The sequence below is a fragment of the Papilio polytes genome, unplaced genomic scaffold (genome assembly GCF_000836215.1).
Source record: "Papilio polytes unplaced genomic scaffold, Ppol_1.0 DF824493.1, whole genome shotgun sequence".
Classification (NCBI taxonomy): Eukaryota; Metazoa; Arthropoda; class Insecta; order Lepidoptera; family Papilionidae; genus Papilio; species Papilio polytes.
The window spans coordinates 435,948-449,765 of NW_013524711.1; the positions used below are offsets into that span (position 1 = coordinate 435,948).

The 13,818-nt window shown below is 33.9% G+C and overlaps 1 protein-coding gene across 1 annotated transcript in view; it reads left to right on the plus strand.

Moving 5' to 3' along the window:
- LOC106102679 overlaps positions 1-13,818 on the plus strand; it is a 37,283-nt gene that overhangs the window by 18,927 nt on the left and 4,538 nt on the right. Inside the window, exons 4-8 of the mRNA XM_013282600.1 lie at positions 6,723-6,866; positions 8,292-8,389; positions 9,601-9,746; positions 10,422-10,582; positions 12,667-12,792. Coding sequence (XP_013138054.1) covers positions 6,723-6,866; positions 8,292-8,389; positions 9,601-9,746; positions 10,422-10,582; positions 12,667-12,792 — 675 coding nt within the window. The remainder of the gene's footprint in view (positions 1-6,722; positions 6,867-8,291; positions 8,390-9,600; positions 9,747-10,421; positions 10,583-12,666; positions 12,793-13,818) is intronic.

A 13,818-nucleotide genomic window follows, 5' to 3' on the forward strand; every position in this document is an offset into this window, starting at 1 on the left:
TGTCTAGGTATTTTAACTCGTCCGAATTTAACTTTTGGATAATCCGGTTTTTGATACCTAAGGAAAAATATTATTATTAAATTGTAAAAAAGGATTAAAAATAACAAATGTAACAAATATTCACTAGAGACCAGTAGTTTTTACGTACACAACTAGATGGCGCCACCTGTATTTTAAAACACGATGTTGTATCACATGCGCCTTATGTTAAGTCATTTCATGTACATTACGCAAATGAGAGAAGTAAAGGGAAACCAATTACTGTCTTCTCCACTTCAGTTCCTACGACGCGATTCTGAATATATTAGCTTGCTGTCTTGTGACTAATTTTACTCAGAATAGCAATGTATAGCTGAATTAGGTTGCTTGCGGATAGTGACGGCCCAATTTAGCAGGTAACCGCTTGCTGTTCTGTGACGGTTACCCGATATTTGAACATTTTTTGTATCTGCGCGTGGTTCCCAACCCGGGGTCCGCGCGTAGACCATTATTACACAAATACATACCATACTAAATCCCAATGATCCAAATATATGGGTTCTGGCATAATTATTTTCATCCAACGTAATATGTCGCATCTGTAAAAATTTTAATCTATGATCATGTCAACATATGAAGATAAACGCATTTGAAGAGCGAGATAGATATACAAAAACTAGATGTGCGACAGAGAAAGAACATCTGCTTCTAACGCGCGTAATACCTTGCTTGACGCATAAAGAGCGTGACGGATATATGCAATATCAATTAGTGTGACAGAGAAAGAACAACTTACCGAGTCCAATTCCTTCTTATACCCCAACTAGGGCCAGTTCTAGATTTAAACCATGTACAATGTGTTAATGGTTTCCGTGGCGGTAGACCGATACTTCGAGCAAATCTTATAAACTCCGTACTGTACAGTTGACGGACTTTAGACGTTATTATCTAGGACATAAGATGCATTTTAAATTAACACGTGATACAGGGGACACGTGACACTAAATTTTAGCTCTGTAGCTTTCGCCCGCGACTCCGTCCGCGTGGAATTAAAAAAACAAAAGTGAGTAGCCTATGTTTTCTTCCAGACTATCCTCCACATCTGTACCAAATTACATCGAGATCCGTTCAGCCGTTTAGGCTACGAACTCTAACAAACATCCATCCATCCATCCATCCATCTAAACTTTCGCATTTATAATATAAGTAAGATTAGCGCCCTCTGCCAATGTCTAAAAAGTGTTACTCAATGTCTTGTCTTGTGTCAATATTCTATGCCATTTTTTTTACAACTGTCACTATAAGTTTCCTAATCTTTGACCATTTCTACCAACAGACTTGCATACTCTTTGGTCTATAAGGGCTGGCGCACACTTTTCACTAAACAATCGCACAACTGTGTCGAATGTCGATTGTTTCGCAGCCTTCAACTGTTTAGTTGCATTGTCCATAAGCTCATAGGAATCAAAGCCAGACTAAACAGTTGGATCGAAATCTTACCTTCACGTGTTCAAAGTCTCGTATATTCATTAAAGGTAACTTTGAAGGGTCTTCTAACATTAACAATCTGAGTCCGTCGATGTAATTGACAAGTATGCATTCCTGAAATTACCAAATAGATGTAATTATTTTTTTCGAATTGGTGTACAAGGGTTTAAAAAAAAGGTAATAAATGTATCCTATATCATTCGGTGATAATGTAGCTTTCTAACGGTAAAAGAATTATTAAAATAACTCCAGTAGTTTTTGAGTTTATTCGTTACATACAAATATGAATCTTTCACCATCTTTTCCCTGCTTTATCATACCCTCGTAGCGTCGATACACCGGGTTTTTGTCCTCTAAATAACTCTATCAACCGTCATCTCAGTCACTCCCTTCTCGATCATGTCACCTTTCATACAATCCATCTCTTTCTACCTCTACCGGTGTACCACACTCATAACTAACGTCTACTTCTAATATACTCATTTCGTATCTTATCCATTCATGTTACCACACATCTATCTTAGCATTTCTGACACATGTATCCTTTCATCCAGATCCATATAGGTCTTACGAAGGTCTTGTAAATTCAACATCCACTTGCCCTTATCCCTTACGGAGGGTCGGCACAGTATGTGCTGCTCTTCCATACATCTTTATCTGAATTCACTCCTTTCTTAAGCATATCCTCTTTCACACAATCTTTCTTCGGTCTTCCTCTACCTTTGTAGCCATCCACATTCTTAACAAGGAATATCTTACGAGGGTCTTGTAAATTACAGTTGGGAATTAAATTTTGACAGCCATGTCCTATCTTTTGTAGATTATATTTTAACTTACTCTATATTGCGGTAATCCTATATCTTTGATCCAGTCAGCAACATCCTCAACACTCCATGTAAACGCATCAGGCAATGGTAGACCATCGACAACTTTAGCTGATAACTCGTACAACGATAAAGGAGATTTTAAACATGGTAGTAGCTTTCTGAAAATAATTAAGAAACTAGATCTTATTCGCGACTTGGTACACGTGAAATTTAAAAATTGTTACTCAGCCGTAACGTAGATTTCTAATGGTGAAAGAATTTTTGAAATAAGCCCAGTAGTTAACAGTGGTAGAGCCCGCTTTAACATTTTCGCAAGAATAGGCCGGCTCGCCCGGTGCAATACCACGACCACACAGAAAACAGGCGTGAAGTGAAAGCAATTCCGCGTTTCGTCTGATGAGTGGTGCCGGAGGCCTAATTTTAGTACCTTTCCACCCAACACCGTCAAATCCACGGTGGATGAGACGCATAGGAAGGGGAAATGTCCTCTTTATGTGCGTCTCCTCCGTCAATGAAGGGTAGGCAACGCATCTGCAATTGCGGATGTTTATGTGCAGCGGTCGCTTCCATTTCAGTGGATTCAGGCCGCTTGCTCGTTTGCCACCTTATATTATTATAAAAAAAAATAATTAGTTAACTTTTTCTATGCGACTTCACCCAGATTCTATGTTGCAAAAAATGTTCATTTACATTACATTAGAAATTATCACCAAATTTAAAATTATCAGTATCAATCTATACTAACATTATAAAGAGAGATTTGTATTTTTGTATGTATTCAAATAACTCAAAAACTACACCGATTTTAAAACTTCCTACACCATTAAAAAGCTACGTTATCAGTGAATAACTTAAGCTATATTCCTTATTTTTGTTTAAACGAAGTCGCGAGCAACATCTTATATTTTTAAATGTATACTAGCTGTTCCTGTGCGGATTCATCCGCATGAAATTACGAAAAATTTATTTTAATGTTTACTTTTGTCAAATTATCAACAACAAATGTCAAAATGACATGACACGACAAACCTTAGCAATATTTCTTTCTTGATGTTGGTAGCAACTTATGGTCTCTTTCCCACATTAGGGTTTTTATCCAAAATATTTACACCCTAGGTTTAATGACGTGAAAATATGTAGCCTAAAGCATAACGTAAGTGTAGGGGTTTTTATTAAAATCAGAATTATTCAAAAATATGGTGTAATTGCTGACATCTTAGGCAACAGAGAAGTGTGTGTTTACGCTTTATTATAATAGTATAGATGTATGCTTGTTACAGTATGTATCCTAAACTGCTGAACGGATCTCGATTGTCATAGTTGGACATAATCTACATAGACTAGTTATTTATTTTAATTCCACAAAGATTATTTTTTACTCATGTGTATGTGATAATTTCTACCTATCCACTGCTACTGCTGACGTGTGGATGATCCCAAGGGTTCTCGCGGAAGATCAGCGCTGGTACTTCAATAGGAGCATCCAGCATTTATAGCTGAGCGAGGGCCCAATCCGGTCAGCAATGCAACGCTAATTTTAAATATTTCTTTTTTTTTTCATTTCATTAGTTACGTTTCTCATTATCTTGTGTTTAATATTTTTTTTATAATTGTAGTGTTGACAAGGATTAAACATTATTTTATTTTAAGGACGGTTTCGCGGGCAAAAGCTAGTGTTCACATATAACGTCATAATCGATTGCATTTTAAAGATACACGTATATTGTTTGAAAGGGACAAACCAAAACATTTAAGAAATATATGGACTAGTTATAACAGTTTTTCACCGGTAACATCTTTGTTCAACTATGCTTCTTTTAAATATTTTTTAAATCTCTTTGGGACAGAAAGAGGGTTAAAATGTTAGTAGACCTCAGAATATCTTACTTTTGGTGGATGTTCTGCACCACTTACTTGTTTTTAATATAAGGATCTTTAGGAAAACAGCCGCATTCTACACACGTAGTTTTGTCAGGGGTAATATAAACTGGAACTCTTTCTGGTATAACTATCGAAGGTTCTCGACGTGGTATTTTTATTTTACGCTTCGATTTTGGTGTCTGGAAATAAAAAAATCATTTATTGTTGCTCAAAATTTTAGGAGACATGTGTGTAAGCAATGCAACCTATGTACAGACGGGGAAACTGGCAGTGGTCCAAATTAAAAATATAATTGTTTGAACATTTTACAACGATGCGAACCAAAACATTACGCAGTTTAAATGTCTGCGTTTTTGTTATCCCTTTGTTTGCACTCACTGATACATAATTAGTTATTTGTAAGGCGGAGTTTTTGTTGTAATGAACAAGGTATTTCTTGAAGCGGAACACCGTGGATTGCCAGGACTGTACCGGGTGCTTTTGTGAATAGTAAATACAGGCTTTAACAATGGTAGTGAATTATGTACAATCAGGGAATTTGCAGATTAAGAACGGAGTCGGAAGACGCAGCTATTTTTTTAATTTTACACTTATTGTTATACTTGTAGCTTTTGCCCGCGACTCCGTTCGCTTGGAATTCAAAAAAATTAAGTAACTTATGTGTTCTTCCTGACTTTACATCTATTACAAATTTCATCGAGATCCGTTCAGCAGTTTAGACGACAAACTCTAACATCCATACATCTAAACTTTCGCATCTTCAATATTAGTCAAGTTTAGTAAAGATTGGTTTTCTTTGATAGACTTTATCCGCTCTTTGTAGCCTATTTTCTTCTGTGACAAATATCATGGAGATCCCTTTTGGAGATAGGGGCAAACATCCATCCACACTTTAGCATGTAAAAAAATTAAATTTAAATTGTAGCACTGTACTCAGTTACCTTCTCGTCTTTTTGTTTGAGTTCTCCCATTTTTTATTTATAAAATGTTGTAAAATATAAAAAAATGTATAAAGTGTAAAGTATGCAATAGAAAACATAAAAATTATAAATGACATTGACAGTTTGACATTGGAATTATCTTTATTAATTTTTATTTTATAGCGTTGGATTCTGCCAAAATCATTTCGTGATTTTTTTTAGTATTGTAATACTTTATTTATATACGAGCTGTTGCCCGCAACTTCGTCCGCGTAGTATTAGAAAACATACGAACTATATAAATAACAAAAAGCTACGTATTCCTCCGGAACTGGACATTTCTCGGGGATGAAGCTTATCCCATGTGTACTCCAGACTTTGTTTATATGTTGAACCGTTGCAGAATGATCGAGTAAACATTAAAAAAACTAAATTAATGAATTCCACGGGAACTGTAACTATTACCGGGATAAAAAGTAGCCTATGTGTTCTTCCAGACTATGATCTAAACCTGTGCCAAATTTCACGGAGATCCGTTCAGCCGTTTAGACTACAAACGCTAACAAACATCCATCCATCCATCCATCCACCTAAACTTTCGCATTTATAATATTAGTTTTCTTATTAGTATTTTATAATATTATTAAGATTGTTAAAATTACTCTTATTATTTAATGATTTTTTATTGTAATATTTGTGAATTTCAAACGAAAAATTTAATTGAAAAAAATTCGTACACCTTAAAAGCGGATTTTAATATAAAAAATAAGATGGTATTATACTAGCTTTGACCCGCGACTCTATGCTGAATTAAAATAATTATTAAACTGAATTCGTAACTTATGCCTATGTGTTCTTCCAGACTTTGCTCTACATCTCTGACTATCGAGATCTCAGCGGTTTAGGCTACAAACTCTAACAAACATCCATCCATCTAAACTTTCCAATCATATAATCATATCTTACTTAATATTATAAATGCGAAAGTTTAGATGGATGGATGTTTGTTAGATTTTGTAGCCTAAACTGCTGAACGGATCTGGATGAATTTAGGTATGGATGCAGAGGATAATCTGGAAGAACATATAGGCTATTTATCCCAGGAATAGTTACAGTTCCCGTAGGATTCATTAATTTAGTTTTTTAATGTTTACTCGATCATTCTGCAACGGTTCAACATATCTTATTGAAATTTGGCACAGATGTGAAACAAAATCTGGAGTACACATGGGATAAGGTTCATGGCCGAGAAATATCCGGTTCCCGAGGGATACGCTACTTTTTTTTATTATATTTATATAGTTCGTATGATTTCTAATACCACGCGGACGAAGTCGCGGGCAACAGCTAGTTTGTAATATTAGTAAGATGTGCAAGTTTAGTTGGATGGATGTTTATTATAGTTTGAATCCTAAACTGCTAGGATCTCGATTACTTTCTCGGGCTACCCACATTTTTTAAAAATCAATTGTATTGAAATAACTCAAAACCTACTAGTCCGATTTTATAAATTCTTTCACCGTTAGAAAGGTAATTTATCTGTAAGTAACATAGGCTATATTTTTTTTATTTTCACGCGAACAATCGAGAGCAACAGCAATTATTAAATGTTTTAATTTATTTGCAGGTCCACACTAGGCTTACGTATTTACGTCACCTGATAGTATCATTAGCCCAAGCAAAGGACATCGATAGAACCTTATTGGTCTTCTCTCATGATTATTACGACGAGGAAATCAATTCTTTAGTAAGAAGTATAGATTTTACTAAGGTAAGTTCTATTGTTTTACTAACTAGCTGTTCCCATGCGACTTCATCCGCATGAAATTATGAAAATTTCATTTTATTGTTCACATTTGTCAAATTCTCAATTGCAAATGTCAAAATACCAGTTACTATGGCAATCTTGCTTCTTGATGTTGGCAGCAACTTATGATCTCTTTCCAACATTAGGGTTTTTATCCAAAATATTTACCCCCTAAGTTTAATAGCGTGGGAATATATCCTCTAAAGCGTGACGTAGGTGTAGGGCTTTTTATTGAAAAAAGAATTATTCAAAAATATGCTGTAATTACTGACATCTTAGGCAACAAAGAAGTGTGTTTACGCTTTATTATAATAGTATAGATTACTGGTTCCGTACGGCTTCATCCGCTTGAAATAAACACATTAGTTTTCGACCGCGACTCTGTGTGGATTTAAAAAAAAAATTGAGTAGCCTATTCCAGACTATCCATTTTTTTTAACATGGGGAAATGCCTAACGCATACCACCCTTGCAGGGACAAGGGTGGTTATGTCGGATAAGCGCCGACTTAAACCCCACGGTGGCCTCCAACTGGCATAATAAGGAGCCGCGTTATCTAGAGTATCATTATGTACAATCATCAAGATTCGTTCAGTTTAGGATACAAACTAACAAACATACATACAAATTTTCTCATTTATAATATTAGTAAGTTAATATTTTGTTGTTTATTATATTCATACTAATATTATAAATGCGAATGTTTAGATGGATGGATGTTTGTTAGCGTTTGTAGCCTAAACGGCTGAACGGATCTCTATGAAATTTGGCACAGGTTTAGAGCACAGTCTCTAAGAACACATACGCTACTTTTTATCCCTGGAATATTTACGGTTTCCGTGGGATTCATTAATTTAGTTTTTTAATGTTTGCTCGATCATTCTGCAACGGTTCAACATATCTTATTGAAATTTGGCACAGATATAAAACAAAGTGTGGAGTAAACATGGGATAAGGTTCATGTCCGAGAAATGTCCGGTTCCCGGAATACGTAGCTTTTTGTAATTTATATAGTTTGTATGTTTTCTAATACCACGCGTACGAAGTCGCGGGCAACAGCTCGTATTCATATAAATGCGAAAGTTTAGATGGATGTTTGTTAGAGTTTGTATCCTAAACTACTGAACGTATTTCGATGAAATTTGGTATAGATGTAGAGGATAGTCTGGAAGAACACATAGGCTACTTACTTTTAAAATTCGACGCGGACGGAATCGCGCGTGTAAGCCAGTATTTCTATTTGTAACTACAAGCTGCCAACATTAAGTAAGCAAGAATATTATGTATACGGTAATTTTGACATTTGCAATTGAGATACGACTTTTTCATGCGGATGAAGACGTTTTGGAAAGGTTGGGTTAAATGTTTTTTTTTTTTTTTGTATTTCCAGGTAATGCAAATCTTCTATCCGTTTTCAATACAAACTCATCCAAATGAGTTCCCAGGAGTTGATCCCAATGATTGTCCGAGAGATGTACGACTTGAACAGTAAGTTGTAATTTCCACTATTCTATTGTTTGGTGGAAAAAGATTTTGTGAATAAGTCATGTTACTATTTTTACGAAAACCATCTTTGTTAATGCAACAAAGTGCAATTTCCTTAGTGACTTTAAGCGGTAATATATCTATATATACGTATAATAAAATTAATATAATAATATAATCCGGCTCGAAGGACCAAAATGTATATCGTAAAAGATTTAGAAATAAAACTATTTTTAACGGAGACATGTGTATTTGATAAAATATGTACAGAAAAAAGACTAGAAAAAAGTGATGACGTCGACAATGAGTTCTAATTTTAAAATAATTTAATTTCTTCTTCTTTTCTAATGGCTTGACTCTAAAAACGTGTAAAAACTCCTTGAACAGATTATCTGTTTGTAATATCATAAGAAAAATTACAGGAAGATGATATATTTGCGTTGCTTATAACGAAAATCGCATTTGAAATTTTTTTGTCTGTCTGTCTGTCCGCAAGAGGGGTTTGTATCGGTTTGAAACGGCTGGGCCGATTTCGACGGACTATTATCTATACTATTATAATAAAGCGTAAACACACACTTCTTTGTTGCCTAACATGTCAGCAATTACAGCATTTTTTGATTATTTTTTTTTAAATAAAAAGCCCTACACTTATGTCACGCTTTAGGCTATATATTTTCATGCTGTGAAACTTAGGAGTAAATATTTTGATAAAAACCCTAATGTGGGAAAGAGACCATAAGTTGCTGCCAACATCAAGAAAGTAAATTGCTAAGGTTTGTCATGTCATGTCATTTTGACATTTGCTATTAATTTGACAAATGTACACAATAAAATAAAATTTTCATAATTTCATGCGGATGAAGCCGCACGGGAACAGCTAGTTATCTTATACTAGTGAACTATACTAAAATGATGGCATGATGTCAAACCATGGCTTGCTTGATGTTGGCAGCAACTTATGGTCTCTTTCCCACATTAATGTTTTTATCCAAAATAATTACCCTCTACGTTCAATGACGTGAAAATATATAGCCTAAAGCGTGACGTAAGTGTAGGGCTTTTTATTAAAAAAAGAATAATAAAACAATATGGTGTAATTGCTGACATCTTAGGTAACAAAGAAGTGTGTGTTTAGGCTTTATTATAATAGTATATATATAGTACCTTCCAGAAAGTACCGTTGGAATAATTTTATTCACTGTATATTCCAGGGCAATAAAAATGAAATGCAACAATGCTCAACACCCGGATCTCCACGGACATTACCGAGAAGCGAAATACACGCAAACAAAACACCATTGGTGGTGGAAAGCGAATAGAATATTCAACCAATTACAATGTACAGCTGGTCATACAGGTAACTAATGTAACTTGAACTGTATTAGTAAGGAAAATGGTTTATATGATGGTCCAACTTAAATTGGACATAATTGAATAGTCCAGTTTAAGTTGGTCTATGGCTATAAAATAAATGTATGGATAGTTGGTTCATCTTAAACTGGTTATGAGGATTTTTAAACAGATTGTATCGTTTATACAATAACCAGTGTTATTTGAACCACGCTTGTAAAGACAATGCTTCACATGATAGTTCAGTTTAGATTTGTTGTTATTTTAGCGAATGTCATTTAAACTGAAGTAATAATGGATAGTGTACTCTAAGATAGTTCTTAAATGAATCATTAATATGACTATCCAGTATATATTGAACTATAGTATTCAAAGTAATGTATGGAAAGCTGGTTCATCTTAGACCGGTATATTCTGGTATACATTAACCAGTGTAACTTCAACTAAGATTGTAAAGAAAATGCTTCATAAGATAGTTCAGCTTAGATTTGTTGCAATTTTAGTGACCAGTGTAATTTGAACTGAAATTTCAAGTGAAAATGCATCGAAAGACAGTTCTAAGATTAGCCCTAATATGGGTATCCAGTATATATTGAACTATAGTAATGAAAGTAATGTATGAAATGGTGGGTCATCTTATACTGGCACTTTGTAGGTCGACTTATATTGGTATTTTCTTCAGGTATGGTGGTCTTTTTGGAAGAAGACCATTACGTGGCCGAAGATTTTATACATATGTTGAACCTTCTTAGAAGTACAGCTGATAAAAGTTGTCCACATTGCGAGATATTGTGCCTAGGAACATATCTGAAGACATACCAGTATCATAGTAACGGAGATAAGGTAATGTACCCTATTACTATGGGAATAAAGTCGAATTTTAAACAACCAAAGGTATAATGGATATAGAGTAATTTGAACTCTATTGAGTATACGTAAGGTCGAAATTTAAACAAGATAAAATCTATTAAAACAAATCAATATTACTAAGGGCCTGTCCCACCAAATCGTAAATTGTCTGTTAACTAAAAAATACGTGACGAAAAATCGGATTTTGTTCTCTTATCTAACAGTGACGTCATTTTAATCCTATCTGATCTAGAGGCCAGTGGTGTGACAGGCCCTAAAATTATAAAAAATTTAATACGATTTTAAAAATGGAACGTAACCAAAAATTTTGATGTACTAATTGATAAGGAAAAATAGACTCAAAGTACTTGGAGTAAAAGTCGATTTTACATTAAATGGAAAAAAAATAGGTACACTTACCTTAATATTATTCTTATTAATAAGATAAAATAAATTATACTTTATTCTTTTAAGCGTAAAGTTGAAATTGCTTTTAATGTAATTCAAATTGTTTTGTTACATTTTTCAAGGTCGAATTTTGTTTCTAAAAGTATATTCGGATTTTTTATGATCTTTTTAAACTTTCTTTTTTATTTTCTCTTTAAATAGCGAATAATTCGAGGTAAATTACACCTAATAATCTTTACAGAGGGTTCTTTTTCTGTAACGCTTTAATATTTTTTAACAAAATATTAAAACAATTTATATCGTAAACTGTTGGGTTAAAAATCATTATTTTTATTGTAATTATGTGACACTAAATAATTAATAATTCCCGCGATTTTGCGCGGGATTTAAAAAAAAACTAGTCAGTATTTGTAACACATAGATATTGTTCTTCCAGACATTAAAATGCATTGAATTGTTCCGCATACATTCTAACAAACATCCATCCATCTTAACTTTTGTATTTGAAGATTGCCTTATACATGGGGTATAGTTTTCATAAAATAAGTGTCTTTCGGGTTTATAACAATTTTGCATCTTGAAAAAACTTATATGTGTGTTATTTAGTAAATTTGTTACATTTATTTCAATCTGTTCATATGTGGGTCGTTGTATTAACATTTTAAGTAAACTCTAAAACTACTGGACTACATTATCACTAACATTTATATTTATTACTAGACTAGCTGTTGCCCGTGACTTCGTCCGCGTGGTATTAGAAAACATACGAACTATCCCTCGGGAACCGGACATTTCTCGTTGATGAAGCTTATCCCATGTGTACTCCAGACTTTATTTTATATCTGTGCCAAATTTCAATAAGATATGTTGAACCGTTGCAGAATGATCGAGTGAACATTAACAAACTAAACTAATGAATCCCACGGGAACCGTAACTATTTCAGGGATAAAAAGTAGCCTATGTGTTCTTCCAGACTATGCTCTAAACCTGTGCCAGATTTCATGGAGATACGTTCAGCCGTTTACACTACAAACGCTAACATCCATCCATCCATCTAAACTTTCGCATTTATAATATTTATATAATTTAACTAGACGCTTAAAGTAGTCTATACTAATATAATAAACAGGGAAGATTTGTATTTTTTAAATTTAATATGTATTGAAATAATTGGTAAACTATTGGTCCCATTTCAAAAATTCTTTCACCATTAAAAAGCTACTTTATCACTACACATTTTTTACGCGGACGAAATCGTAGCAACAGCTAAAGGGAAACTATTACAAAGAGGAAATATCTGTATTTGTATTTAATGGAAAAACTCAAAAACTACTGGGATTATTTCAAAAATTCTTTTACCATTAGAAGCTACGTTATCACTACACATTTTTTACGCGGACGAAATCGTAGCAACAGCTAAAGGGAAACTATTACAAAGAGGAAATATTTGTATTTGTATTTAATGGAAAAACTCAAAAACTACTGGGATTATTTCAAAAATTCTTCCACCATTAACAAACTAAATAATCACTGTATAATATAGGATATATTTATAACTATTTTATTGTTAATTCGACTTTTTAATCGTTTTTATTTTGCTTTTTGTGTAACACTATCATGTTAAAGTTGTATTTTTTATTGTTTTTTTAAATAATGACATAACGAACAGAGGAAACAACTCAGTTTGAGTTACATCCAGCAAGTGAGAGCAGCAAACGAGGAAAGGAGACGGAAGATGCAGGACACACAATGGAATTACCAAGTGTACCCATATCTCTACTCCAGCAACCAAAAGGTGCTTGTACATAGATGTACCATCTATAGATGCACCATCTATAGATGTATCATCTATAGATGAGGTGACTCTGGATTATCCATGCTTACTTCGCTAGGCTATGATGGAGACTTGTCAAATTTGTATGATCTCAATCTATAGATTATACATCTATAAGTGGTTCGACTCATAGAATTGGTCGATTATTATAGCATTATAGACAAAGTTATTTGACCCGGTAGGCGTAAGTCACAAGGGCGTTGCGTACTTTGATTTATTTATCGCACAACTGTTCAGTCCTTTACTTCCTATTAGCTTATGTGGAAGTGCACTACTCAATTTTTAGTTTTGCAACTAAACAGTTGAAGGCTGCGAAACAATCGACAATCACAACAGTTGTGCGATAGTTTAGTCAAATGTGGCTCTAAATGACCTTCAAGGATTTTATAGTTTTTGCCATTGACAGGGGGCTGCTAGTTATTAGTGTTACCAGTAAAAATTCAAAACTTCTACCGAAATTCTCCCATGTTTTAAAAACAAAGGTATATGCTAATTGGAACTTACAATTTGAGTTCTCGTATTAATTGTTTACTGTTTAAATAGATTTTTAAGATTATCCAAGACGACGACTTATCCACACTAATATTATAAAGCGGAAAACTTTGTTTGATTTTAATTAAATAACTCCAAAACTACTGGGACGATTTCAAAAATTCTTTCAACATTAAAAAGCTACGTTATCACTGAGGAAAGGCTATGTTTTATATTATTTTTTTAATTTAACGCGGACGAAGTCGCGAGCGAAAGATAGTGTTTTATTTGTAACTAGCTTTCGCCCGCGACTCCGTCCGTGTGGAATTAAAAAAATAACTAAGTAGCCTATCTGTTCTTTCAGACTATCCTCAATATCCATACCAAATTTCATCGAAATCCGTTCAGCAGTTTATGCTACAAACTCTAACAAACATCCATCCATATAAACTTTCGCATTTATAATATTAGTGTTAGTATGATAGAACTAGCTAACAGCGCTTACCGGGACAGATA